Genomic DNA, 27,527 nt, shown 5'->3' with positions numbered 1-27,527 from the left:
ATGTGTACGATCCCACGCAGCATTAGCTCCGTGCTCCGTAGTCTCCGCACGCTCCGCGATCACCATCAGTTACAGTACTTTTACTAGCAAGAGTCAGTTGCTCAGCGAAGAAGGTCGCGTGGAGATGTGAAGTGCAGGAGATATTTTATATATAGTTAGAGTTAAAAGGATCCTATACGTGGTGCGTTGTTTCCTCTGTTCTGCTCATCTGCTGTTGCTTTTATAGTTGTGACGTTGTAGTGGTGCACATATCAAAAGAAGATTAATTATTATGGCCTTCCTTGGATCGGTCGCTTCTTTTCCCTGGGGAAGTCATCGGCTGTCCATTGCGTCCTCGACGAGGCTCACGTACGTATCATACGTATATATACATATAATATATAGAAGATATATAACCCATGTATACTTACACAAAATATACACAATAAGTATTTAGCTTACATACCCACTACGTGTATAAGGAGATATATTTGGAGTGAGATGGAAAGCTTGAAATTTGACTTTTGTTAAAGCGATTCGTGTACTTACTTGTAATTTAAATGTAAATTAGCTTATAGAAATAGGGAGTAAGAATGAAATCATGTTGCAGGGGCCATTGTTTTTGTTTTGTTTAGAGTGTATTTTATACAGGGGCGATAAGTATGTGGAAGCGACAACAATAGAGTTTTAATTTTTAGCTTTTGTATATATACCTGTAGGTACTTGTCTATGAGAGGGGAGTGACGATGCTGGAAGCTGGAAGGTTATTGGTTTGTTTGTACACAGATATCCTGCTGTGTATGTTTCATAAACTATTCTGAGTTTGGATTAAGTGTTTTCAGTTACATACTGTAGGGTGGTAAAATTGTTTTTGTGTGACGTTTGTTCATTGATTTCCAATGCAATTGAACATTGAAGAAAAAAATGTTGTTTTTTTTCATTTAGATATTCCCTTATGGAATAAATAACAACCAAGACCTCGGAATTGAAAAATGGTTCTTAACAGAAATGACAAGAGAAAAAGGAAGGAAGGAGATCTTGTGGATCTCGTGGATCCATTAGCTGAGCTCCCAAAGAGGTAAAACCACGTATTATTTTTTGATAAATTTCAGGTGCGGTACCAACATTCTTGAGCGTTTTTTTTTCTTCATTTATATTTTATCCATTACTTCAGAAACAAAATACACGCACAAAGAAAGTTTGCGCAAGGAGCAGCCACTCCTGCTTACAGTCCTGCGAGCACGCCTCTCAAGGAAAAGGATAAGTCAAAAGCAGCCGTGTTTCATGAGCTGATACCGCACAAAAGGCCAAAGGCAGATGACTTTTTGACATTTTTATGCTTCCGAGGTATGCTTGTAAAGAAAAACCATATTTTTCACTCATTATCTTATTGAATCAATTATTAAACCTTATAACTGAAATAATTTTTAGGTACATCGATTCTACCTCCAAGTCTAAATTTTTTCGATGCAAATCCTAGAAAAGAAAAAGCACAAGATGCAGCTAAGCTCAATGGTATATCCACCGCTCATTCCAAAGCAAACGGCACATGTGGGAAGTCAACAGCATCGTCGAAAGCTTCCCATAGTGTCTCTGCTCAAAAACAAACCAAGGAAAAGATGGTTATTGTTACGAAAAAGCAGGTGCCAGCAGCAGCGCCTAAACTCCAGAGCACAAGCACCGCAATCCAGGCGCTCAAAAAAAAGTACCAGGAACAGAGGCTGGCTAAGCAACGTCTGAAAAAGTTCAAGCCAAGCGTCATGAAGACGCGCTCGAACGCTACTGTCACTGCCGACCCAATACCAGTGAAACCTACCGTGGCACCCAAAGTGGCTGTTAATAAAAAAGTTCCTTCGCGCATCGAGAGTACAAGACGTGGGCTACGAAGCACTGGGTTGCCAGAGAGCGAGCAACAGAGCTTACCACTAAAGACTGTCAAGAAAGACTTACCAGCAAAGCTAAAAAAGAAGATTGCTCCAAAGGATGATGCTTCGAGCGTCGATTTTTTTTCTTTTAAGACCAGTACGAAAAAGACACCGTCAGCTAAAGTCATTGCCACAAGCAAGTCGTTACAAAACAAACTTGCGAGTAAAAAGAAGAAAGACTTGGAGGGCAGACGGGTGACTCGTTCAAAAGCCAATACACCGCCTGTAACAAGACCTCCAACACCAACGACAAACGTAGTAATGAGAAGACCGACACGAAAGACGAAGGAGGCTGCTACCTTGTACATGGAGATACTTGGCAGAAAGCTGGTTAGTCCAGATCTGGAAAACGACGACAATATGTCGGTGGAAAGTTTCCCGGAGCTTCCCAATGCTAGAAAATTAGCTCAGACTGAGAACGAGATCAAGGCCAAAGTGAAGAAAGCGAGCCTCAACCAGTCTGGCGCTGCTGCTGGCATCAAGGAAAAGAAAGCAACGAGTAGTGCCAGGTGAATAAATCTGTCTCGATTGCTTTCACTTAAACGTTGATGGGCTGTGTTTCTTTTACTTCTACAGATTTTTCCAATCTTGGGTGCAATACAATTTTAGTTAATTTGGTTACTTAGATTAGGTGGTTGCATGGGAATGCTACTATTATCTAACAGAGCTGTACTGTTTCCTTTTTTTTTTGTTTTTGTTTCTTTATGTAACAGAGAGTTATGTAAGTATGTGTGTATTTTTTTTTTTTTTAATTTTTTTTTTTTTTACCAACTCTATATTTATTTTATTGTCTTGCTCAGATACTTAAAAAAGTAGAAAAAAAATGAAAGCTGAATGTATTTTAAAAACCGTATATATTTCTGCAATACTTTCATACTCTTCTCTACTTTCTGATTTTTATTTGCCATTGTGATGAAAAAAAACAAACAAACTAAAGATTTACTTTTGATACTGTAATCCAGATAAATGTATACTTATCATACATATATATTTATATATTGCTTGTGTAATGTAGTAATTGTTACCATTTCTGTTGGAAAAACCATTCCTATGAATAAATAAGACTGGAACACTGTGAAACCCATACTACTTTATTTTTTTCTCCAACAACACAATGCGTGCACGTATCTCGAAACGCTCAAAGTCTATAAAATATTTTGTATGCTTGGGGAAAACAAAAAAAAAAAAAAAAAAGTAGCAGCAACACTGCATCACCTACAACAACCGTCACCGCCGCCACGAGCAAACCGCTGAAAAAGAAGCTCACCACCAAGCCCGCCGTTGCACAGTTGAAAAACAAGCGGCCGGTGAAGGTGCAAAAGTACTGCGAGCTGAACAGCGACGACGAGTCGATCAGCTCAAAGGAGACGAGCGAGGAGGCGAAACCAACCCCCACCGTCACCAGACGATCGGCTCCCTCGAGCGTCCCCAAGGACACCAAAAAATCCGAGAACCGTAGCCTGAGATCGAGCCGAAGTCTCACCGCCAGGACTGCCAAGGAGAAAATCTCACCAACCCAGCCGGCTCCGGCACCCCAGCAGAGCGAGCCCAGCGCCCATCAACTACCCGCGGCTAAAAGTCTGGATAGCCAGGGTGTCGCGAAAAGCATCGACAGGGAACAAGGTGATCAGGAAAGCAAGACTGGGGTCAAGCGCAGGCGAGAGCCCGCTCCAAGCGAAAAAGAAAAGGACGGCCCCAAGGTGTCGAAGAACAAGAGCAAGCCTGCCGTCGAGGCCCAGGAAGAGTCCGAGGAGGAAGAGAGTCTGGGCGCGCTGCTGGACAAGCTGAAGAGGAAGAAGAGAGAGGCTGAGAAGGAGGAGAACAACACCGTCGAGGCCTCGGTTAAAAAACCGGCCGAGCCAAAACCTGCCAAGACAACGACGACGACGACGGTGTCCACGACGATTACAACTTCGACAGCGACGACGGTGCTGACGTTGGATGCGCCGGTCACCAAGACTGTAGTGGTCGAGAAGAGCGCAGCCCCGACCAAAATCTCGGACGACGAGGAGTCGCTGTTCCGCGGCTTCGCCAAAAAAGCCATCTCGAAGATCAAATCCAACGTCGAGGACATCGACAGCAAAGCCAACGTGCTGGCGGCGTCTGGTCTCAAGGACGTCAAGAGCTCGGCGATAACGTGCGTCAAGCCTCTCCAGGAGCAGTTGATGGGCAGCGGCACGACCAACAGCACCGCGGCCAACGCTTCCGTGAAGCTCGAGCCTGACTTTGGGGAGCTGAAGGTAGTGTGTGGCTTTCTAGAAATATTATTATTATTATTTTTTTTTTTCAAAATTTTGAGACGTAGAAAAACTACAAATGTGTCTTTGACGAGCAGTTCGACAAAACCTCGAAGATGTCCCCGGCGGCGATGGCGCTCAACATCATCGACATACCAAAGGACCTGAACCACCACGGGCGCAAGGAGCGCGTCAACATGTCGACCGAGCAGATCGAAAAGTGGCTGAACGAGAGTTCCCTGGCAAAGGAGGAGAGCAAGGTAGAGATGGAGAGCGTGTCGAGCTTCAAGTTCGACTTGATGCCCGCACCACCGGCCGCTAAGCCGGAAAGGAAGGAGCCGCCGGTCAGCCACCTCTCGATCTCCCCGAAGATCCAGCACCTCGTGCGGCCCGTCAACGTGACCCTGTCCAAGCTGACGGACCGTCTGAAGAGGGCCGCGACGGCGCCGCTCGGCAAGGTACCCTCGGCCTTTTTTTCGAGCAACCAGGTGACCTCCGTGAAACCGCAGCTGCCCATCGCGGTTGCCAAGACCGTTGTTCCCAAGCCGACTACTCAGCTGGACACCGCCAAGGATAAGAAAGAGCAAACACTGCCCAGCTCACCGCCCAGCCGCAAGATGAGCAAGGACTCGTCCCTCGGCGATGATGCCGGTTTGTATTGGCCGACTCTACGAGAAACCAGCATTTGTATATAATCAAACATAACATGAGAAAAACCACGTAATTTCCAGCGGAAAGCGACGTAGTCTCGAAATCGGATGCCAACTCGACGGCCGACTCGTCGGAGAAGAAATCGTCTATCAGCCCGGAAAAGAAGGTTTTTTTTCACCAGCGCAAGCCCTTCCTGCCCAAGTTCAAGGAGCGAAAGCAGCCCTCGAGCAGCAGTGCGTTCTCACCCGAAAACGAAAGCAGCGTGTACGCTTTCGAGAGCGAGGCCGAGGCACCCGTCAGCACGCCCTTTCGCAGGAAGGCGCGGAATCAGTCCGCCGCTAAAGACTCACCCGATAGTACGTATTTAAAACAAATTTTTTTTTTTTTTTTTACTAACATCGTAAATATAGAAATAACGCGAGATTCATTTAGTTGCAGAAAAAGATAAAGAGCCAAGTACGCAAACAACAGCAGCAACTGCAACAACAAGCAGTAGCAGCGAAGCGAAGCAGGGCAAGAGTAGTTGTAGTAGTGTCGAGGACACGACGAAAAAAGCAACCGAGCCTTTAAACTCGCCAGAGGAAGCTCGGAGGGACGAAGAAAAGTCGCCTCCGCTGTTAGAAAGAACCACCACTCCAAAGAACTTCGAGCTTCCGAAAAACTTCGCCGACCTAACAAACATACAAGTGTTGCCACTAGACAAGCTAACCACAAGCTGGAGCGCCGTAAGTTGTAGCGCCTCGATAGCCGTTCAGGTTAATCTCGACGACGCAACGAAGCAGCAACAGCAACAGCGCACGACGACAGCGGAGAGCAACGCGGGTGAGTCCAGTGCCAGCCAACGGGGTACCGAAATCTCAACCCAAACTGACGGTGCCAACAACGCTGCCGCCGACACCAACAACGACGACGACGACGACGACAACAGCGGGCAATTGTTTTACATACCCTTGCAAGCGGTTACGCGCAACGCGTCTGCTCAGGGTGGCCAGCAGCTAATACAAGGCGTGGCCGTGAAGCTGGGCACCGAGGGACCAACGGGCCCCAACCAGCGAGTATTGCTGAAGGCAAAACTCGTGACGAAGCCACCGATATCGGTGGCCAGGTGTCCGCCGATCGGTACGGTTCAGCCGACGGCGAGGGCGCCTCAGACTGCCACCTCCGATCAGGCTGATCTGCCGTCGACCTCGGCGGTTGAAACCGAAGACGCGGACCTCAAGTTTCAAACGCCCAACAGCGATAGGGGAAGCAAGACTGCGACGCTTGGGAGCAAACAGAGTGTTAGTAGTCTGAGTTTTTGATTCAACTATGGGAATGCCAAGTACTTCTCGAAACTAAACATATTTCCTGAATTTACAGATCAAGAGCTCGGAGAAAGCCATCAAGTTGCCAAAAGCTCGGGAAAGAAAGGCATCGATCGATGAATGTAAAACCGGAAGCAAGAAAAGCCACGCGAAAACGAAAAATCTCGAAGTGAGTCTGCCGGTGAACGACACCACGTTTCCAAAGACGAAAGATGCCAACGAGCCGGCTCGTCTCGTGGAAGCTCCGGTCTTTCATCCTTCGGCTAAGGAATTCAAGGACCCGCTTGAGTACATCGACAAGATTCGCCCGATCGCGGAAAAGTTCGGAATCTGCAAAGTAGTTCCTCCCTCGTATTTCAAGGTAAATTTGTGTATCATCGGTGGAAAGGACAACTATCCCATCATTCGAAAGACTGTACCGATAACATTTATTTGCAGCCCGAGTGTAAAGTATCCGACGACATGCGGTTCACGGCTTACAATCAATATGTCCACCGGATGCTGAATCGCTGGGGTCCAAATGTAAAAGAGATGATGGCCATGAAAAGATATTTAATCACGCAAAGTATCTCCCTCACTCAACCACCGTTTGTACGTATATGGCGGTCTCACCATTTATCCCCATAATCAATCCATGGATAATTAACAAAATAAGTAAAAATTTTAGATAGGTGGCATGGAAATCGATCTTCCATACTTGTATCAAACTGTGCAGACCTTGGGTGGACTGAAGGAAGTTATTGAGAAAAAGAAATGGCAAAAAGTGGCTGATGCCATGAAGATTCCAAAATCAGCTCAAGATCGAGTCACCAAGTTGGACGACATCTATTGCAAATATCTACTACCTTACGATATGCTATCACAAGGTTGGGCTTCAACATTTAGGCTTGAAAATTTTTTAAAAGCGTTTCCAATTTTCTTGTATTAAACATGAATTTTTCAAACAAACAGATGAAAGGAATAAGGTGTTTAAAGATGTCGAGGCAGCTTGGCAAAAGAGGGAAAGGCGAGATAGACAAGAAACGCAATCCAATGATACGGAAGACGAGGATGACGAGGAAAGCTTGGAGGAGTTTGAAGAATGTATAGTGAAGGTATGCTTGCGCACACGAAAATTTTTACGCCCTGAAAGGAGGACATAAAACAATAATCTTTTGTCAATTGTAGGGTCGCAACATGCCATTGAACGCGTTCTATAGGATTGCACGCAACACCCAGCGCATGTGGTTCGGTGACAACGGCAAGGACCAAGTGACGTGTGAAACCGAGGGCGCATCAGCCACCGAGGTAGAATCAGCCTTCTGGAAGCACGTGGTCGAGAAGAAGCGCCACGTGTGCGTGCACGCGGCGAGTATCGACTCGAGCGGCCACGGTTTCGGTTTTTCTGTGATGAAAAACAGCCCGTTTGCTCGTCACCCTTGGAATCTAAAGGTCCTGACGAACAACGCCGGCTCGGTACTACGCGCCTTGGGTCCCCAAATGGGTGTGACCGTACCAACGTTACACGTCGGCATGCTCTTCAGTGCGTGCTGCTGGTACAGAGATCCTCACGGTCTGCCCTGGATCGAGTACTTGCACACCGGAGCCAAGAAGATCTGGTACGGTATACCAGACGAGCAGAACAACGCGTTCCGCAAAGCCCTCACGAAGATGTTCCCGCGCTATTGCAAGAACAAGACTATTTGGCTGCCATCCGACACGGCCATGGTGCCACCGGATATGCTGGTGAGCAATGACGTGCCGCTGTGCCAGACGGTCCAAGAGCCGGGTCAGTTTATCGTTGTCTTTCCCAAGGCTTTTACCTCGAGCGTGTGCACGGGTTATGTTGTGTCTGAGAGCGTGTACTTTGCCCAACCCTCTTGGCTAGAAACGGCTGAACAAGTATTTCAAGTATGCTTTGAATTTATTCATATACTTACTTTTCGTTCATTTGTCACTTTTGAAATTGATTTTTTTTTTTTTGCAGGATATACATAATAGCTGCGAGCCCACGATTTTTTCGTTTGAAAGACTGTTATTTAGCGTTATTAATGATTTAAAGTCTCATATTGATGTACTTAAACAGGTAAGTTCACGCCTAACTCGATGGATCGCATTAATGTGGTTGGATATTAATGGACATTTTATTCATTTCTAGATTTTACCGACTGTTATTAAAATTTGTAATAAGGAAATAGAAAATCGCAAAAAGTTGAGGGAACTAGGTCTCATGAATAATGAAAGAGTACCGCTGCCAAGTAACGATAAGAAAGGAAAGGGTAAAAAGACAAAAAAGGAGGAAATTGATTATGAATGTGATACTTGTCGAGCAAACTTGTTCGTATCATTGTTAAGCAACCCCCTGGACGGAAGTATTTTGTGCTTAACGCATGCCATACAGTATATAGAAAATAAAAAGCAAGTTATAAAGAATTGCACACTCATGTATACATATAGTGAGGTAAGTTACTCCCATTTAAGGTTCTTTAAGTCTCGTACAAGCAAAATATATTTATTGGCATTATTATTTTACAGAGTGAACTGAATGGTCTGGTTGATAAATTAAAGGACAGAATCGAAGCCAAAACTAAAAAGACTAATCAAATAAAAGCAAAATAAAGAGTGCGAGATATTTATTACGTTTTTAGACGATATTACCAAGAAAAATATATATGTTTGACAAATAAGATTATTTATAGAAATTTTTTGACCGCCAAGTGTAGTAAACAATTTGAATGTCGCGATTTAACAAAACAAACTAAAAGTTCTTTTTAAGAACTAAAAGAAAAGACTTTAAGACAAGTATGTTCATTTGTCTTACGAAGAAACGTAGTCGCTAAATGTATGTATCAAATTCAATTTTTGTGGTAGGTTTTTACGCGTACGTAAAAAAAAATGCAGTCACTGCCTGTTAGTTGTGCGATTGAAGTTTAAGAAGTCATCACTGCCGCTTTATCAAATAAGTAGCTCAAGCGTCTAATGTCGTCTTACATTTTTGTGAACATTTTTTTGTCTATCTACTTGAAAATGAAATGTATTTATATTAGTGAGATTAAGCTTTTATTTTTAATATTATAATTATTTATGTAAAAATAATGAACACTTTTTTATAGCTTATTATTTGTACAACGGATCATATTTATAAATGATTTTTTTTATGTTCACAATCGTAAAATGTATGTAATACCGATACGTTTTTTACTTGAAAATATTTTTCAAGTTTTATGTGCAAGAATCAATTTGAGGTTTCAAAAGATTTTTAAATGAGTGATTTTTAAGACCACACAACAATAAAAGAATTAAAATAATTTCCTTGATGTATTACTATCGTTAAATTATCTTCCAATCCATTTGTAATACAAATTTTATTAAAATTAAATTTTTCCATTTTTTTTTTTTTTTTTTTTTTTTTTTTTTTACTTTTTTGAAGATGGTGTTAGTTATGCTATAAAAATCCCAAATTTACAAACATAAATTTACGCAATTAAACATCTGGTTAATAATAAAATTCACATCAAAGTCGTTCTTTATGTTAAAGATTTAAAACTTATAAAATCACTTCTAGCAGCAATTACTATCATTAAACTCATAAAAAATGAGGCAAAAATCACAGTTAACGTAATCAATAGTTTCCAATGAAAAACATTTTACGTGCTAAATACAGTTATACAAATTAAATTCTAGTTACATTATATAATTGATAAATATTTTCAACTGAACTTGTAGTTCAATTATCATAAATTTTTTTATTTTTTTATTTTTTTTCAAGATAAAAAGTAAATAAAGTAATAATTTAGATTTTTATGTACACATATTACGCACATTGATAAGTTTCAGTATGGCATGAAGACGTTGAAATTATAATTTCAACTTTGGTAAGACAGAATTTTACATAAATGTGACTATGAAAAAAAAAAAAAAAAACGAAATTCCACGTAAAAACCGTAGAATATTATGGAATATTAAACTTAATCTGGCGATTCATTGCTAAAATTTAGTCATTGGTAATAATTTGAGTTGGTGACTAATCAGAAATGAACTTTTTTTACAAAATTGGAACATAAAAAGTTATTTCTTATACTAATGACTAAGACAACACAATATCGGTGTCCAGACTTATTTAAACATAATAGTAACATCAATGCTCTAGGAATGTTTTGTTATTGCTGTAAATAAAAACTATTTACAGTATGTCGTAACCAACCAAGTAAAAAAGAAGAAAAAAATTATCGTCACTCTCTCCGTTGCAGGATATTCGACAAAACCTGATTCGAATTTTCTTTTTTAACATCATCTTCATCATCTGAACTAAAACTACCATTAAGTAAATTTGTCAAAGAACTTGATTTCTGCAGTATCAATGGAAGATTGGTATCAATGGCTTCGTTTGATTTAGAGCACGATGTCTTTAAGGAATTCGAGCGCAATTCGAGATCATTTGTCAAGTCTCTGTTGTTGATCATTATCTTCTGCACAACGTGTAGAATTATACCTCCAAGGCACATTAGTAATCCTACAAAGTTAAGGCCACTCATTTGATCTCCGTTCCATTCGTATGCAATAATGAGTATGCATATTTCCTATAGAAAAAAAAAAAAGATAAATTGATGATAAATCTAAAGATTGATGAATTTTAGATGATGTAGACAACGACTTACTTTGAATATTCCTGATATTGAAAGAGTAAGACTAGAAGCGTAAGTAACGACTAGGAATTCTAGTACTTCCATACTAAACGCGAGTACAGCTCCGCTCAGCACAGCACTCGTTGTTTCAATAACAAGTCCAGAATTCTGCCAGTCGACGTTTGAAAGACCCGTGTACATTTTACCACCTTCCACAAACAAGGCTATTGGAAAAATTGACAAAAACATCCATGGCTGCATGTAATACATCATGTCAATTGGGTTCCTTAGGCCAAGTTTCGACTTTTGCATGATCATTTGTGCCATTGTCCATCTGATACCGCTCGTAAATGATGCCAGAAGACACAGCATGAAACCAATTAGATTGAATTGCGTGGATTTGTAGGTAAACATGACTAAGCCACCTGATATCATAGAGACTATGCCACCTAGAACCCATGACTGAAATTTTTTTTTAAATAAAAATTCAAGTTGAACTGCGTGAAAACAAATAAAAGTTGATATTTACTTTTTTTTCTAGTCTGAAAAGAACAGCAAATCCAAGAATAAAAATAATTGTCGTTGACTTTGTCATAGTATACCTGAAATGTAAGAAGCTTTATGTAATTATTTTTGTCAAATAATATTTATCATATTTTTATTTCTAAAACTTACAGAGACATGGTAATGAGAGACATAGCCCAGTTAGATAATCCAATATCTAAACCACTGGCAATGCCTGGTGGACCCAATATCCACACTATGGATTGCCAATTTAACTGGCAGATCTGTTGTGTTTTGTAGCATTTTCTTATGTACCTTATAAAGCTTGATAAAAAATATTTTAATACTAAATGACTGCATACCACAAGTAAGGGATAGTTTAACTTCTGAAACGAAAAAAAAAATATGCAAATTTAAACACTCATGGAAAAGCAAAACACAGCTAATCAGATGTTTACGGTTTACGGTTTACTCACATATGTTCCATACAACCATTTTTGATAAAATGTCAATCCAATGGATAACACAAAGTACAAGCATATGAGGCCTCCAGTTTGGAGTAACTTGTGCCAAAAAACATTTTTCTTTAAAATGGTCTGGTACTCTTGCACATTTTGTAGGAAGTAATCATTGGTATCCTCTTCGTGCCTCGTGAGTTCGTACTTGACGTTAGATCTAGGCATATTTTTATCCTAAGAAAGTCTGAAAGTATAAAATAAAACACGTTTTAGTACACGCAGCAAAGTCAAACAATTAAAGTAAAGACATATGGAAATGCCAATGATACCTTCAGTCCTCATTTAAATGGATATAATATTGAAGAGAAATGCCATACAATTGTAGACATGTAGATAAAACGGTCTGTTAGTTTTAACAAACAAATAAGTATCACAGTTTCAGAATCTTTAATACCTCTTGATCATGGTATTTTTACACGTTGTCCTACAAGTTCACAGCAACTTTAATAAAATATAAAGCAATAACACACCAATAATTGGTCACTTTAACAATTATTAACCCTTTTACAACTTCATCCTATGTTAAAACACATTATACAATACACATGGTGACATGCGCCACTGATTACCGATAAAAAGATAAGAGAGAGTTATAAAATCAAGTAAACTTGTATTACATTGCAATGCATATGTTTGCCGCCACGCAAGCACGGGATAAAATAACAAGCAGAACAAAAAAAAATTTTAACGTCCAATTAAAAAATCTCACACTCTTTTTTATCATTATGCCTCTTATCGTACATGATCTCTCTCTTTATCACTAAAAGTATTCACATGTATCAATTCTGTAAATGCAGTTAAGATAAGTATGGGAAAAAACAGGGAAGATGACATATGTAACCTCCAAGCCTGGGTGAGATAAATTAGGAGGCTCCTACTAAAAGCAGTTATCTTATACTCGAGAGAAAATTTGACGTCGCCAGAACGATCGTTGAAGCATTTTGAAATGCCTTTTTGCAATCGTTTTTTCTTTTTTTTTTTTTTTTTTACATAATTTCACACTTTTTGACAAACACACATATTATACCCCACTGTTATTGTTTTGATGAGAGTCTGACTGATACGAATATGAGTCTGTTTGACTAATTTACTTATGGTGTTGGTCCGAACTTCGGACTCCGAAGTGATCAGACTTGGAAAATTTTTTTTGTGTCTCATTTAAAAATCTCTGACTGTGTGTGTAAAATTTTTTGTTACCAATCGAAAACGTAGTGTCAGGTTTTGTTTGAAAAAATTTATTATACTTATTAATATATTTTATACATTGGAAAAAAAAAAAATGACACTATTAAAATTAAGACATGAATTTCTGTACCTTATATATGTGCAAAAAATTTTTAAGTATATACTTTGATATGTATTATATGTACTCTGATACCTTTTTTTTAACACAACACCACGACTATAAATGTAGTAATGATAATACGAATTTAAATTATAGTTACAACTAAAAATGAATTGCATAGTACTTTCACCACATTCAACAAGGATCGGATTTTTTCTAGAATAAACATTTAGTAATTTTACACTATTTTTTTAAAACGTGACGTGATGTACTAAAGCAGGAAGATTGGAACTGGGGCAGTGATGAGCCGCTAAAACGTTTTTAATTTGTCTTTAATTTGTTTATAAATGAAAGTGTCATACAAGACATATTATTGCAAAAATGTATAAATTAATTAACACCTTAAAAATATCTTTCCGTTTTTTTTCAGCAGTCTGGCTCTGTACTTGTAGGTCGAAAAATAAATTGTGCAAGAGTAAAAGTAGCATCTTATACCTTTCGAATATTGTAACAAAAAAAATGCATCAGTTTGCATTTCATTTTCAAGCGTTGTAAGTATTACGTTTTCAAACAAAAGTACTTATAAACATATCAAGTATTTGTTTCTTTTATATGTTGAACATCACCATTTTTTACGACGTGAATACTCCGAAGGAATATCTTACACCTTTTTATATTACACTGTTTCGTGTTTGCAAAAATTAATAAATTTACTTAAAAAGCTGTATATATGATGTACGTTATGCCAAAGTATCAAAATATTTGGGCTACACATTAATAGCAGGATATAAAAATTAATTTCAATGCACGAATATACACAATAAACGTCTTTTCTTCATGTGCATACACAAACAAGACGAGTTGTTGGATCGATCCGACACATCTCTGAGTATGAACGTAATCCAGATATTTACACCAAATCATTGGCAATTCGGGACTTTGTTACAGTATAAAGTCGATCGATTCCTTGGCAATTAGCAATGAGCTTCAATTTCATATGAGCAAGTAAATTGGATCAGCGAGAATTGGTGTTATCTGCGATCGCTATTCCTACCATTTCTGCTATAACCACCACGACCTCGATGTCCACTTTTGGCCGATGATTTGCCGCTTGATGATGCACTCGAAGCTCCTGTTGCTGCCGTCGATGCTGATGCTGATGATGGAGTCAATGAACCACTTTGGGCTGAGCTCAATGTCTGCAAAAATAAAATAGGAATTTTTACATGACAGAATAAAGTGACGAACATTGGGATTTTATCTGAAAAACAATGACAAAAGACGTACCTGAGAAGAATTGTTGGAACCCCCACCATTATTGTTTTTTCCGGTTGGACCTACGTTACTTGTAGGTGTGGAAGTTGATGGCACTGCTGTGCTTCCCAGTGCTGTCTATAAAGTGTAAGATAAAAGATAAAAAGTCATTTGTTGTATGCGAAAATGATTCAATGTGATTCTTAAATTTTAGATAAGGGAGGGAGGTACCACACACTTAGAAAATTTGAAACAATGTGCTAAAAGAATGATTAAAAATGTTCTGCCTTTATCAAAATCTCGTGACTAGTTTATAAACCTGTGTATAAAAAATGCAATGTTAAAGTTTGAATTTAATTTTCAGTGAAAAAGCTTTTAATGCAGATTAATTTGTCAAAATTATGTTGCAATGCTAACAATGATTAAAAAATAAGATTAAAAAGAAGAATCTTGGACAAAAAAATATAAAAAAATAAGCTCCTACTTTATGGTGTGTAGGTCTTACTGCAGGTCCATTGTTTGAAGTGTTGGTGTTGCTAGTTGAGCCTGATGAACCTTGATTGACTAGTTGTTGCGCCAGAGCTGGATTTGGCTCGCTCATGTTGAGCTGTTCATTAATAACCATACAGAATTCGCCAATTTTCTGTATGTCACCATTTTTACCAGAATACAGCGTCAGGCACTGCCTCCAGACTGAAGCATAACCCTTGGTCAGTCTAACAATGTCACCAGGCATGAGGAGCTGGCCTGGCTCATCCCAGATTGATACATTGATACTTGCTGTGCTGTCAGCAACTTAACAAAAAAATTTCAACTACGCGTTAATATTTTATTGAAAGTGATAAAGTGAAATAAAAACTTTAAGAGGCATATTTTTAGATAAGTAGGTACTTATGCTTTATGTAAAATATTATTAATTTAATTATAAAATTAATCATCAACCAGTTCTGACAAAATAAAACATTAACAGCCAAAACAAAGCAGTAAAGACTTAATTTTGTCTCTAAAAATTCATTAAACACAAAAAAAAAAAAAAAAAAAAAAACTCACCTTTGAACGTTCGAACTTCGCGGTTGTCTTTGGTTATGGTGGGATGACTAACTTCAAGGATGATAAACACGACGTTAATGTTTTTCAAACCAGGTCTTATGTCCTTGATCATCGTGTACGAGTTGTTGCCTTCCATTGTCTTATATTACCTTGTAATTATAGGAGCTAACCGTATAAAATTCTTTAAAAAGGCATATTATATAGACAGAATAAACTACCTTAAAAAAAAAAAGTGATCACCAAGACGATGTAGAACTTCGGCAGAGTCCAACGGCAATGCAAATGTATATCGTACTGCGTTTTTAATACATTTCTGAAATCATCTCTGAATCAGAGACTCTGATCTTTGATCTCTCTCTGCACCTAACAGTATAGGTACAGTCGCTTTTCTCAAACACGAACAGAGTCTGGTGTCTATAGTCTATGGTCTCGTTTTGTTTCCCTATATATAGGTATATTTTGTTAAGAGAACCGAACCAAAAAGGAGTTTGAACAAAATCTATTGAAACCAGAACCATCAGAGAGACGACCAAATGGAGCTGAGCATTGAGCACTCCGAAACTCCGAATCAGTCCAATTGTCCGAATATACCAAGGTTACGCTTGCAGGAGCAAAAACTATAATTGTTAACTATCCGATAAACGTCACAGATTCTGGTAAACGCGGGTGTGCGAGGGGTAGGTAGGTATTGTCAATATAATTGTCTTAATTCTTAATTTAGTTTAAGTATTAGCCATTAGCCTTGTATTTTTTACATTTGCCAGAATATAATGACGACATAATGACAATATGACAATAATAACATCGTGTGCAGTAGATCAGCGCCATCTAGCGTTTCGGATTTCGCGGACTGACGCAAACTATTTTCTAGGGGAACCGTCTTGAAAAAAACCCTAGATTCTAGGGATTTCTGGAAGAAGTAAATCACTAGATATATATAGTAATACATAGTGAGTCAAAAATCGCCGACGCGCGTGAAGGTGAAGGGTCTATTTGTGCGCTTCGAAATAGTACGTTTTAGTACGCAATCAGCCGGCTCCAGATTGATGGTCATATACATAAGTACTAAAAATACTCAAATTTGACAGAAATATAACAATTGTCATCCACCCTCAGTAGTACTGAGTCCTGAGTTCGTACTGTCTCTAGACAGCGGCGTTACCACCACGACCTACGTAACTTTACAGCCTCTGATTTTATCATTCTGGTAAAGAGAGCACGGTGTAAGATGTACGTGGAGTTATGTGTAGTAATTAAAGTAATTACTACTAAGTAATGCCATATCAGCCATATGGTCGATTTTATTAAACCATATGAATATCTATATTTTTGGAGGTCGACTTTTGGATTAAAAATAAATTGTAAACTTGCCGCAAACAGCACAGACTACGTCAACTTTTTATTATCTATCTACAAAATTAGTTGCGGCTGGTTTGTAATTATCAAAGTGACTTTGCTGTAAATAGCAATAGTTATTTGGATCAGCGCCATCTAGCGGTCTTAATTTTTTGGCCAAAAGTGGCTCCTAAAATTCTCAATCAGAGCATTCAGGATTAAAGCCATTTAGTCCATTATAAACCAGCCGCAACTCATAATAAAGCTATAGAATGAAAAAACAACGATATATGTGTTTTTGGCGGCAAGCTAACAATCTATCTTATGCTTGAAAATTTATCTTCAAAAGTACAAACACATAGAAGGTCAATTTTTTGGTAGAAAATAGATTGTTAGCTTGCCGCCAAAAACACATATATCGTTGTTTTTTCATTCTATAGCTTTATTATGAGTTGCGGCTGGTTTATAATGGACTAAATGGCTTTAATCCTGAATGCTCTGATTGAGAATTTTAGGAGCCACTTTTGGCCAAAAAATTAAGACCGCTAGATGGCGCTGATCCAAATAACTATTGCTATTTACAGCAAAGTCACTTTGATAATTACAAACCAGCCGCAACTAATTTTGTAGATAGATAATAAAAAGTTGACGTAGTCTGTGCTGTTTGCGGCAAGTTTACAATTTATTTTTAATCCAAAAGTCGACCTCCAAAAATATAGATATTCATATGGTTTAATAAAATCGACCATATGGCTGATATGGCATTACTTAGTAGTAATTACTTTAATTACTACACATAACTCCACGTACATCTTACACCGTGCTCTCTTTACCAGAATGATAAAATCAGAGGCTGTAAAGTTACGTAGGTCGTGGTGGTAACGCCGCTGTCTAGAGACAGTACGAACTCAGGACTCAGTACTACTGAGGGTGGATGACAATTGTTATATTTCTGTCAAATTTGAGTATTTTTAGTACTTATGTATATGACCATCAATCTGGAGCCGGCTGATTGCGTACTAAAACGTACTATTTCGAAGCGCACAAATAGACCCTTCACCTTCACGCGCGTCGGCGATTTTTGACTCACTATGTATTACTATATATATCTAGTGATTTACTTCTTCCAGAAATCCCTAGAATCTAGGGTTTTTTTCAAGACGGTTCCCCTAGAAAATAGTTTGCGTCAGTCCGCGAAATCCGAAACGCTAGATGGCGCTGATCTACTGTACACGAAATAATTTTAAACACGATCACACGATGACAACATTGACAATTGACAATGGGTGTATTCCGCAAATGCTGCCAGCAGTTAAGTTACGTAGGTCGTGGTAACGCCGCATGGTCGGGCAGCGCTAGCGTCAACCTGTACTAACTGTCGGTGGGTTCCGCATGTCAACAAACTTTGATATTTTTTACTGTTTTCGCTCCCATGCCATCTGATATTTCGGAGTTTGTTGACATGCGGAACCCACCGACAGTTAGTACAGGTTGACGCTAGCGCTACCCGACCATGCGGCGTTACCACGACCTACGTAACTTAACTGCTGGCAGCATTTGCGGAATACACCCATAGTCCGCAGGCTAAGTATACGTCCTTAACCGCCTTTTTCACTAACGTTTAGAATAATGATTGAGACAATCAATGATTGTATTATGAGTTTTTGTATAAAGTTCAATTTATACAAATAAGTTGGTAAATATAGGCACACATGATTAATATTTAAACATTTTAAGCTGTATAAATATATAACATAGATTCCAAATATGCATTATTACCGCTGGAATATGCTAACAAAACCAAATATCCGTCTTTCTCACCCAGCAAAATAATAGGTATCTGTATAATCCTGTATCAATTTATTGCACACATGCGAAATGTTCAATGACAGTAAACAATGACATAATTTCAAACTTTACTTTTAACTCTTCATTTCACACGTAATTTTACAATGCAATTGATAAATTATTATTCATACAAAAGTATTCTTATAGGAGGTCGATTTTCAGGCAAAAGATTATTTGTAAACTTGCCGTAAACAGCACAGCCAATGTCAACTTTTTATTTTCTATCTACACAACTAGTTGCGGCTGGTTTTAGCGTTTCAGATTTCTAAACTAAAAAGTGGCCCTAAAATTCTGAAGAAAAGCTTTAGATATTTTAGGCCCTAGAGCCATGTTGTCAATTATAAACCAGCCGCAATTTATTTGACAGATACAAAATGAAAATTCAACATTTTCTGTGCTGTTTGCGGCAAGTTTACAATTTATCTATTACTCAAAAGTATAAATATATAGTAGGTCAATATTCGTATAAAACATACACTGCAAACTTGCCGCAAGTAGCACAAACATCGTTAATTATTTATTTTGTATCTATTTCAAGAGTTGCGGCTGGTTTATAAGTGACTAAATGGCTCTAGGGCTAAGCTGCCTAAAGCTCTCTTTCAGAATTTCAGAAGCAATTTTTGGCCAAAAAAATCACTACCGCTAGATGGCGCTGATCCAAATGATTATTACTATACTTATACTAGAGCCATTTAATTCTTTATAAACCAGCCGCAACTGATTTTGTAAATACAAAATGAAAAGTTAACATTGTTTGTGCTGTTTGCGGCAAGTTTGCAATGCACCTTTTATACGAATATTGACTTTCTATATATTTATACTTTCGGGTAAAAGATACATTGCAAACTTGCCGCAAACAGCACATACAATGTTAACTTTTCATTTTGTATTTACTAAATCAGTTGCGGCTGGTTTATAATTGATCAAATGGCTCTACTACAAGTAGTAGTAGTAATAATCATTTGGATCAGCGCCATCTAGCGGTAGTGATTTTTTTGGCCAAAAATTGCTTCTGAAATTCTGAAATAGAGCTTTAGGCAGCTTAGCCCTAGAGCCATTTAATTACTTATAAACCAGCCGCAACTAATTTCATAAATACAAAATAAAAATTTAACGTTGTTTGCACTGTTTGCGTCAAGTTTACAATTTATCTATTACCCGAAAGTGTAAATATAAGGGAGGTCGATATTGGTGTAAAACATACACTGCAAACTTGCCGCAAGTAGCACAAACATCGTTAATTATTTATTTTGTATCTATTTCAAGAGTTGCGGCTGGTTTATAAGTGACTAAATGGCTCTAGGGCTAAGCTGCCTAAAGCTCTCTTTCAGAATTTCAGAAGCAATTTTTGGCCAAAAAAATCACTACCGCTAGATGGCGCTGATCCAAATGATTATTACTATACTTATACTAGAGCCATTTAATTCTTTATAAACCAGCCGCAACTGATTTTGTAAATACAAAATGAAAAGTTAACATTGTTTGTGCTGTTTGCGGCAAGTTTGCAATGCACCTTTTATACGAATATTGACTTTCTATATATTTATACTTTCGGGTAAAAGATACATTGCAAACTTGCCGCAAACAGCACATACAATGTTAACTTTTCATTTTGTATTTACTAAATCAGTTGCGGCTGGTTTATAATTGATCAAATGGCTCTACTACAAGTAGTAGTAGTAATAATCATTTGGATCAGCGCCATCTAGCGGTAGTGATTTTTTTGGCCAAAAATTGCTTCTGAAATTCTGAAATAGAGCTTTAGGCAGCTTAGCCCTAGAGCCATTTAATTACTTATAAACCAGCCGCAACTAATTTCATAAATACAAAATAAAAATTTAACGTTGTTTGCACTGTTTGCGTCAAGTTTACAATTTATCTATTACCCGAAAGTGTAAATATAAGGGAGGTCGATATTGGTGTAAAACATACACTGCAAACTTGCCGCAAGTAGCACAAACATCGTTAATTATTTATTTTGTATCTATTTCGAGAGTTGCGGCTGGTTTATTAGTGACTAAATGGCTCTAGGGCTAAGCTGCCTGAAGCTCTCCTTCAGAATTTCAGAAGCAATTTTTGGCCAAAAAAATCACGACCGCTAGATGGCGCTGATCCAAATGATTATTACTATACTTATACTAGAGCCATTTAATTCTTTATAAACCTGCCGCAACTGATTTTGTAAATACAAAATGAAAAGTTAACATTGTATGTGCTGTTTGCGGCAAGTTTGCAATGTATCTTTTACCCGAAAGTATAAATATATAGAAAGTCAATATTCGTATAAAAGGTGCATTGCAAACTTGCCGCAAACAGCACAAACAATGTTAACTTTTCATTTTGTATTTACAAAATCAGTTGCGGCTGGTTTATAAAGAATTAAATGGCTCTAGTATAAGTATAGTAATAATCATTTGGATCAGCGCCATCTAGCGGTAGTGATTTTTTTGGCCAAAAATTGCTTCTGAAATTCTGAAGGAGAGCTTCAGGCAGCTTAGCCCTAGAGCCATTTAGTCACTTATAAACCAGCCGCAACTCTCGAAATAGATACAAAATAAATAATTAACGATGTTTGTGCTACTTGCGGCAAGTTTGCAGTGTATGTTTTACACCAATATCGACCTCCCTTATATTTACACTTTCGGGTAATAGATAAATTGTAAACTTGACGCAAACAGTGCAAACAACGTTAAATTTTTATTTTGTATTTATGAAATTAGTTGCGGCTGGTTTATAAGTAATTAAATGGCTCTAGGGCTAAGCTGCCTAAAGCTCTATTTCAGAATTTCAGAAGCAATTTTTGGCCAAAAAAATCACTACCGCTAGATGGCGCTGATCCAAATGATTATTACTACTACTACTTGTAGTAGAGCCATTTGATCAATTATAAACCAGCCGCAACTGATTTAGTAAATACAAAATGAAAAGTTAACATTGTATGTGCTGTTTGCGGCAAGTTTGCAATGTATCTTTTACCCGAAAGTATAAATATATAGAAAGTCAATATTCGTATAAAAGGTGCATTGCAAACTTGCCGCAAACAGCACAAACAATGTTAACTTTTCATTTTGTATTTACAAAATCAGTTGCGGCTGGTTTATAAAGAATTAAATGGCTCTAGTATAAGTATAGTAATAATCATTTGGATCAGCGCCATCTAGCGGTAGTGATTTTTTTGGCCAAAAATTGCTTCTGAAATTCTGAAAGAGAGCTTTAGGCAGCTTAGCCCTAGAGCCATTTAGTCACTTATAAACCAGCCGCAACTCTTGAAATAGATACAAAATAAATAATTAACGATGTTTGTGCTACTTGCGGCAAGTTTGCAGTGTATGTTTTATACGAATATTGACCTCCTATATATTTATACTTTTGAGTAATAGATAAATTGTAAACTTGCCGCAAACAGCACAGAAAATGTTGAATTTTCATTTTGTATCTGTCAAATAAATTGCGGCTGGTTTATAATTGACAACATGGCTCTAGGGCCTAAAATATCTAAAGCTTTTCTTCAGAATTTTAGGGCCACTTTTTAGTTTAGAAATCTGAAACGCTAAAACCAGCCGCAACTAGTTGTGTAGATAGAAAATAAAAAGTTGACATTGGCTGTGCTGTTTACGGCAAGTTTACAAATAATCTTTTGCCTGAAAATCGACCTCCTATAAGAATACTTTTGTATGAATAATAATTTATCAATTGCATTGTAAAATTACGTGTGAAATGAAGAGTTAAAAGTAAAGTTTGAAATTATGTCATTGTTTACTGTCATTGAACATTTCGCATGTGTGCAATAAATTGATACAGGATTATACAGATACCTATTATTTTGCTGGGTGAGAAAGACGGATATTTGGTTTTGTTAGCATATTCCAGCGGTAATAATGCATATTTGGAATCTATGTTATATATTTATACAGCTTAAAATGTTTAAATATTAATCATGTGTGCCTATATTTACCAACTTATTTGTATAAATTGAACTTTATACAAAAACTCATAATACAATCATTGATTGTCTCAATCATTATTCTAAACGTTAGTGAAAAAGGCGGTTAAGGACGTATACTTAGCCTGCGGACTATGGGTGTATTCCGCAAATGCTGCCAGCAGTTAAGTTACGTAGGTCGTGGTAACGCCGCATGGTCGGGTAGCGCTAGCGTCAACCTGTACTAACTGTCGGTGGGTTCCGCATGTCAACAAACTCCGAAATATCAGATGGCATGGGAGCGAAAACAGTAAAAAATATCAAAGTTTGTTGACATGCGGAACCCACCGACAGTTAGTACAGGTTGACGCTAGCGCTGCCCGACCATGCGGCGTTACCACGACCTACGTAACTTAACTGCTGGCAGCATTTGCGGAATACACCCAATACAATACCAACAATTTCACACCCGCGTTTACTCTCCGCCAGGCGGAGTCCGCCTTTTAACCAGGTGTGCTGGTGTGTGCCGTGTACGTGTGCGCGCAGACAAATTTGATTAGGCCAACTTGGCAACTTGCAGTATATTTTTACTATTTAAGTAGTTGAATAAAGATGTAAGACTAAAAAAATTACGTTTTATTTTAGATTTATTTCAAGAGTTTTTGCAACTTTTATTCTAGGCTTGTATTATAGTTATATCTTTGATTATTGTATCATCTTAATACATTAGGTTATAATTTTACAAAAATAATTTTTAGTTGAAATATGATTAAAATACAATATAATATTTTGATTAATACAAAATACACTATTATAATATACAAAATATTTTTAAAAAAAATCAAGTGTCTTGTAAAGATATTAAAAATTACTTTTTTATAATTTTCAGATGGCTGACAAAGAAAAAATTATTTTAGTCACAGGTGGAAGTGGTTTGGTAGGCAAAGCTATACAAACTGTTGTTAAAAAAGATAATCTTCCAAATGAAAAGTGGATTTTTGTTAGTTCAAAAGATGCAGATCTATGGTTTGTCTACATTACTTTCAATTATTTTTTCTGAGTCATCAGGTGAATAATGTGCTTGTTATTAATCTGAAAAATCTTTTTTAGTGATAAAAAAAGCACAGAAAATTTGTTTGAAAAGCACAAGCCTACTCATGTCATTCATTTGGCGGCTATGGTTGGTGGTTTGTTTCATAATATGACTCATAATTTGGACTTTTTGGTGAGTTAATACTTGAATCCTGGCAGAAATAGTCTTGTTACATAATTGAGAATTAAATAAAACCTAAACTATACAATTTTCAGCGTAAGAATCTTCACATGAATGATAACGTTCTACAAACAGCCCACGAATATGACGTTGTGAAAGTTGTATCTTGTCTTTCAACTTGTATTTTCCCAGACAAAACATCATATCCAATTGACGAAACAATGGTAAGTGATTCATGAAAAGATTTTTTAGATAAGTACGTTTAAATGTGTTATTTATTGTTTAGGTACACAATGGACCTCCTCATCCATCAAACTATGGATACAGCTATTCCAAACGATTGATAGATGTACAAAATAAAGGATATTATGATCAGCATGGAAGATTGTACACCAGTGTCATTCCGTGCAATGTGTTTGGACCACATGATAATTTTCACCCAAGTGCTAGTCATGTAATTCCTGGTTTGATGAGAAAACTGTACAATATCCTAAAAGATGGTATGTATGCTTTTAAATGATCCCTAAGAAGAAATGAGATAAATTTTAGGCAATGGATTATTATTTCTATTAGGTAACACAGAGGACAAGGTTTTTACAGTATTGGGCACTGGTAAACCGTTGAGACAATTTATCTACAGTCTGGATTTAGCAAAATTATTCGTATGGGTCTTAAGAGAATACGACTCAGTGGAACCTATAATTTTATCAGGTAACGCATTCTTAAAAAATTTCCAGTTAGCAATGAAAATGCTCTAACAACTCCATTATTTCAGTTGATGAGTCGCAAGAGGTGACGATAGCTCAGGCAGCTGAGGCATTGGCCAAGGCATTCGATTTCAAAGGGAAAATTGCCTTTGACACTTTGTCAGCTGACGGACAATACAAGAAAACGGCGAGCAACGCCAAGCTCAGAAAGTTCTTGCCAGATTTTCAGTTTACTCCCTTCGAGCAAGCTATCAAAGAGACCGTAGACTGGTACAAAGAGAATTACGACATTGCTAGAAATTAAAGATTGACCGTCTGTGGTGGTATCAACTACAATTGCTTCAAAATTGCGTCCAGGGTCGACGGGAAATTGTACATGAATGAAAAATTGCATTCCCAATGCTCTCAGGTACCTGAGGATACGATTATACATGCATTGCCTATACATTAAATACCTGTATATACATATATTGATAAATAACTATTTTTGAAGAGAAAACTGTTATCGGAATAAAAAATTTGATTTTTATTATTCAACGCAAACATTATTTTGCACGTGACATCACCTTGGATGGTACAAGTCAATGGGTCAATTGAAATTTTTGCATTCAACAACATCAAAACTTTATCTGTCAAATCCTTGGACTGTACAGGATCGATGGAGTAAGCTTTTCACCCAAATCGTATGCCGATGCTTAGAACCAAATTTTGCGCCCCCTTACCTACACATGCGTGTATGCAGGTACACCCGGCGCGTTTCGTCTATTGACTAGAAATGTCCTATTGTTCGGCCGAGACCATTGTAAACCGGTGGGGCGCCTTGATTGGCACAGCAGCACCAGAATCAAATTCGCTTGAGTCTCGAGTGGTGCCCCGACCTCCTTTTTTTTCCTCCCATTTGGCTTTTAGGTTTGGATTAGAACAATGCCTGGGGGGCCTTTGTGGATTTTTTTGTTCTGAGCGCGTTGACGGTCAACGGGAGCGAGACGCTTTTGTTCAAAACAACGAGTTAGAGACGAATAGGTAAACTGAAAAATCTCTTCACGGGCTGTTTTCGTACTCGTGTTTTCGTATATTAATTTGTGCATGGATCGAGGGATTTCCTACGAAAACCAATTTCAAAGTAACAAATACATTTTATTTAGCCCCATCGAATTTTTCATGAATCATTTAAGACAAAATTGTTGCACAGAAGTACTGGATTGCTTAGAGTTTGCATGGAAGAAAAAAAAGTGTATATGATTCAGTTTAGAAAAAAAAAAATCATATGTTTCTTGATATTGTTCCAGCAGAATGTTGTAGATCGTGTACGCTCTTCTCTAGAAAATCAAACAACATTCAATATCGTGAAAAAGGAAATAAAAAAAAAATTATTTTATGCCGGTAATAAAAAAAAAAAAAATTGCAGTGTTATAAAAATATTACTTACAAAATACAAATACTTTATTATGCAATAAATGTAAGAAAACAGTGGAAAAATCATATTAGTTCCTATGAGAAGAATAATATGTCGTTCAGCGACAAAGTGTTGCGTGCAAAAGTTGCGGATCTCAAAAAAAATTTTTTTCTTTAGTTAAAATTTTCAATGTCATCGTGACTCTTTAATCAACAAAAATCATTAACAATTGACTAAAAAATCGTTTTACATCAATTTTTGTATGCATATCATAATTACACTTTTTATGGTAGTGGTAATTGTAACAATCGTGTCTTATAATATATGCAAATGTACAGCCTTTTTTATAAATTGAACTACTTGTGATACAAAAACATTTATCTCTGTTGGTATACTTTTTTTTTACTACTTTTAATGCAAAAACCGTCGAAGGATAGCCGGTGCGCGCCTCTTTTTTTTTTTTTTTTTTTAATAAAAAACAAGTAGAGAAAAACTGGAATTTGAATAGTTGACTGCACATCTGTACAACTTAAAATCCACGTTTCTATCGAGATTTTAAAATTCACGCGTGTTATCACGAAAAAACAAGTGGCCAAGAGTTAAAAAAAAAAAAAAAAAAAAATTGTTTTTTGCTAGCAAAGTCAAAAGATGTATTGTTTCAAGGTCTACAGCTTTTGCACTCCCAACTGTGTTGTAGGGTATTCATTTATTTCTTCAATAGAAAAAGAAACCCATTTTTTCACTGTTTTTTAACGTTTTTGCTGTTGCAACCATCAGGATTGTATAATAAGCAAAAATATGATTAATTCATAACAGCAAAAAAGCCGTATTTTGATGAGATCAACAATTTCATGAGTCGTAAAGTTTAGCTGTAATATGTTTAGTTGAATTTTTTGTTTTGTTTTTAATATTAAATTTTTGAATCGTAAAGACTACATTTTTTTAAAGATCGCGACAAATATATAAAATAACTTTTTTTTTTTTTATTATACATGGGATAACTGTTAATTTCTTATACTTCTGCATTCGAAGTGTAGGTAATTTTAACAAAAACCATAAATTTTTTTTCAACCAATTAAAAATTTGGTAAATTCTCGTAAACGTACCCTGCCTTCTATGACACACACGCTCACGCAGTAAAATTTCCACACTTGGTGAAAACAGTCACTGCAACCCTCGTCCCCATCTGAGATTTAAAAATACCGTCGTCTTCCAACAGCAGCATCGATTTCGCTACAAAAACCCATAGGTATACACCACCAGCCGCATCAGACGGTGAAAACGCGCGATCGTCCGTGCGCGGAAAAATGTCCTGAAATATATAATCGTGCCCAACGAGTAAAAGAGTGACGGATGGCCGGGGAAGTTTCGTGGCTCGAAAATAATTCGTACCCAAACGCCCCCGGAGCCCCCGACTCGACACGTTGCCGCTGAATCATTGTCCTTTTTTCTTCACGCGGGCGACAACATTATCGCTCTTCCGTGTCCTTTTTTCTTCAGGTATATACGCGACGCGACGAGCCGTTAGGGGATGTTAAATTTTTATTTCCACGAGTTCCCTCCGACACTCGCACCTATTGTTTCCTGTTTCTTTTTTTTTCGATCTTAAGTTGTGGGGTCTAGGGGACGAGGGCTTTTTCATTCCCTCAAGTGCACCGCTTGTTATTCGAAATTTTTTTTTAATTTTTCTCGTATTCCACGGTTCCTACATATTAAATGGATATTACTGACGTAAACCGAGTCGAGGAAAAATCTGCTTGCTTCGTCAGTTATTTATGCAAATTATACATATGTA

General features: G+C 37.5%; 4 protein-coding genes across 12 annotated transcripts; 2 read left to right on the top strand and 2 right to left on the bottom strand.

The window, feature by feature from the left end:
* Positions 1-81: 81 nt before the first annotated feature.
* On the top strand, positions 82-9,383 carry Jarid2 (Jumonji, AT rich interactive domain 2). Of its 4 annotated transcripts, none has more exons than XM_014363290.3 (16): positions 82-348; positions 925-1,057; positions 1,154-1,326; positions 1,411-2,413; positions 3,103-4,144; positions 4,240-4,792; positions 4,873-5,148; positions 5,225-6,072; positions 6,152-6,457; positions 6,535-6,687; positions 6,764-6,962; positions 7,048-7,190; positions 7,264-7,986; positions 8,063-8,161; positions 8,234-8,536; positions 8,611-9,383. In XM_014363290.3, exons 2-16 carry the CDS (start codon positions 972-974, stop codon positions 8,692-8,694), a joined length of 5,991 nt encoding a protein of 1,996 aa, XP_014218776.2. In that variant the 5' UTR covers positions 82-348; positions 925-971; the 3' UTR covers positions 8,695-9,383. The 4 variants fall into 4 exon arrangements, with proteins under 4 accessions (XP_014218776.2, XP_014218774.2, XP_089449765.1 ...); XM_014363288.3 differs by having other exon boundaries at positions 3,100-4,144; XM_089593639.1 differs by having other exon boundaries at positions 3,100-4,144; positions 4,873-5,152; positions 5,289-6,072.
* Positions 9,384-9,988: 605 nt separating this feature from the next.
* LOC106646962 (solute carrier family 35 member H1) lies at positions 9,989-12,746 on the bottom strand. The gene is made up of 6 exons (XM_089593841.1): positions 11,992-12,746; positions 11,681-11,906; positions 11,376-11,590; positions 11,230-11,302; positions 10,734-11,162; positions 9,989-10,655 (listed from the first exon to the last, which is right to left on the bottom strand). Exons 2-6 carry the CDS (start codon positions 11,885-11,887, stop codon positions 10,308-10,310), a joined length of 1,272 nt encoding a protein of 423 aa, XP_089449967.1. The 5' UTR covers positions 11,888-11,906; positions 11,992-12,746; the 3' UTR covers positions 9,989-10,307.
* A 283-nt stretch (positions 12,747-13,029) lies between these two features.
* Positions 13,030-15,708, bottom strand: LOC106647024 (SOSS complex subunit B1). 4 transcript variants are annotated; one of them, XM_089593968.1, is made up of 5 exons: positions 15,552-15,708; positions 15,312-15,476; positions 14,746-15,056; positions 14,295-14,399; positions 13,030-14,206 (listed from the first exon to the last, which is right to left on the bottom strand). In XM_089593968.1, the coding sequence occupies exons 2-5, from the start codon at positions 15,445-15,447 to the stop codon at positions 14,039-14,041; spliced, it is 720 nt and encodes a 239-aa protein (XP_089450094.1). In that variant the 5' UTR covers positions 15,448-15,476; positions 15,552-15,708; the 3' UTR covers positions 13,030-14,038. The 4 variants fall into 4 exon arrangements, with proteins under 4 accessions (XP_089450094.1, XP_014218755.2, XP_014218756.2 ...); XM_014363269.2 differs by having other exon boundaries at positions 15,312-15,460; positions 15,530-15,707; XM_014363270.2 differs by having other exon boundaries at positions 14,767-15,056; positions 15,312-15,708.
* Positions 15,709-15,821: 113 nt separating this feature from the next.
* On the top strand, positions 15,822-24,868 carry Gmer (GDP-L-fucose synthase-like protein). 3 transcript variants are annotated; one of them, XM_089593967.1, is made up of 8 exons: positions 15,822-15,967; positions 22,906-23,030; positions 23,306-23,442; positions 23,527-23,641; positions 23,725-23,853; positions 23,916-24,129; positions 24,203-24,340; positions 24,405-24,868. In XM_089593967.1, exons 3-8 carry the CDS (start codon positions 23,306-23,308, stop codon positions 24,638-24,640), a joined length of 969 nt encoding a protein of 322 aa, XP_089450093.1. In that variant the 5' UTR covers positions 15,822-15,967; positions 22,906-23,030; the 3' UTR covers positions 24,641-24,868. The 3 variants fall into 3 exon arrangements, with proteins under 3 accessions (XP_089450093.1, XP_014218753.2, XP_023245100.2); XM_014363267.2 differs by lacking the exon at positions 22,906-23,030 and having other exon boundaries at positions 15,822-15,992; XM_023389332.2 differs by lacking the exons at positions 15,822-15,967; positions 22,906-23,030 and adding an exon at positions 23,058-23,146.
* Positions 24,869-27,527: the final 2,659 nt, after the last annotated feature.

The sequence above is a fragment of the Copidosoma floridanum genome, unplaced genomic scaffold (assembly GCF_036245765.1).
Source record: "Copidosoma floridanum isolate Cflo_tuat_1 unplaced genomic scaffold, Cflo_Japanese_pri ptg000020l, whole genome shotgun sequence".
NCBI lineage: Eukaryota > Metazoa > Arthropoda > Insecta > Hymenoptera > Encyrtidae > Copidosoma > Copidosoma floridanum.
This window is presented reverse-complemented; position numbering and strand designations above follow the sequence as displayed.

Coding starts and splice junctions, on each gene's coding strand:
- LOC106646962 (XM_089593841.1), bottom strand. CDS start 11,887: ATGCCTAGATCTAACGTCAAGTACGAACTCACGAGGCACGAAGAGGAT. Junction 11,303..11,375: donor TCTCTCATTACCATGTCTCT/GTAAGTTTTAGA, acceptor CTTACATTTCAG/GTATACTATGACAAAGTCAA. Junction 10,656..10,733: donor CAATATCAGGAATATTCAAA/GTAAGTCGTTGT, acceptor TTTTTTCTATAG/GAAATATGCATACTCATTAT.
- Gmer (XM_089593967.1), top strand. CDS start 23,306: ATGGCTGACAAAGAAAAAATTATTTTAGTCACAGGTGGAAGTGGTTTG. Junction 24,130..24,202: donor GTACAATATCCTAAAAGATG/GTATGTATGCTT, acceptor TATTTCTATTAG/GTAACACAGAGGACAAGGTT. Junction 24,341..24,404: donor GGAACCTATAATTTTATCAG/GTAACGCATTCT, acceptor CCATTATTTCAG/TTGATGAGTCGCAAGAGGTG.
- Jarid2 (XM_014363288.3), top strand. CDS start 972: ATGGTTCTTAACAGAAATGACAAGAGAAAAAGGAAGGAAGGAGATCTT. Junction 1,058..1,153: donor TTAGCTGAGCTCCCAAAGAG/GTAAAACCACGT, acceptor CCATTACTTCAG/AAACAAAATACACGCACAAA. Junction 1,327..1,410: donor GACATTTTTATGCTTCCGAG/GTATGCTTGTAA, acceptor AATAATTTTTAG/GTACATCGATTCTACCTCCA.
- LOC106647024 (XM_089593968.1), bottom strand. CDS start 15,447: ATGGAAGGCAACAACTCGTACACGATGATCAAGGACATAAGACCTGGT. Junction 15,057..15,311: donor CGAAGTTCGAACGTTCAAAG/GTGAGTTTTTTT, acceptor TTTTTTGTTAAG/TTGCTGACAGCACAGCAAGT. Junction 14,207..14,294: donor GTTCCAACAATTCTTCTCAG/GTACGTCTTTTG, acceptor TTATTTTTGCAG/ACATTGAGCTCAGCCCAAAG.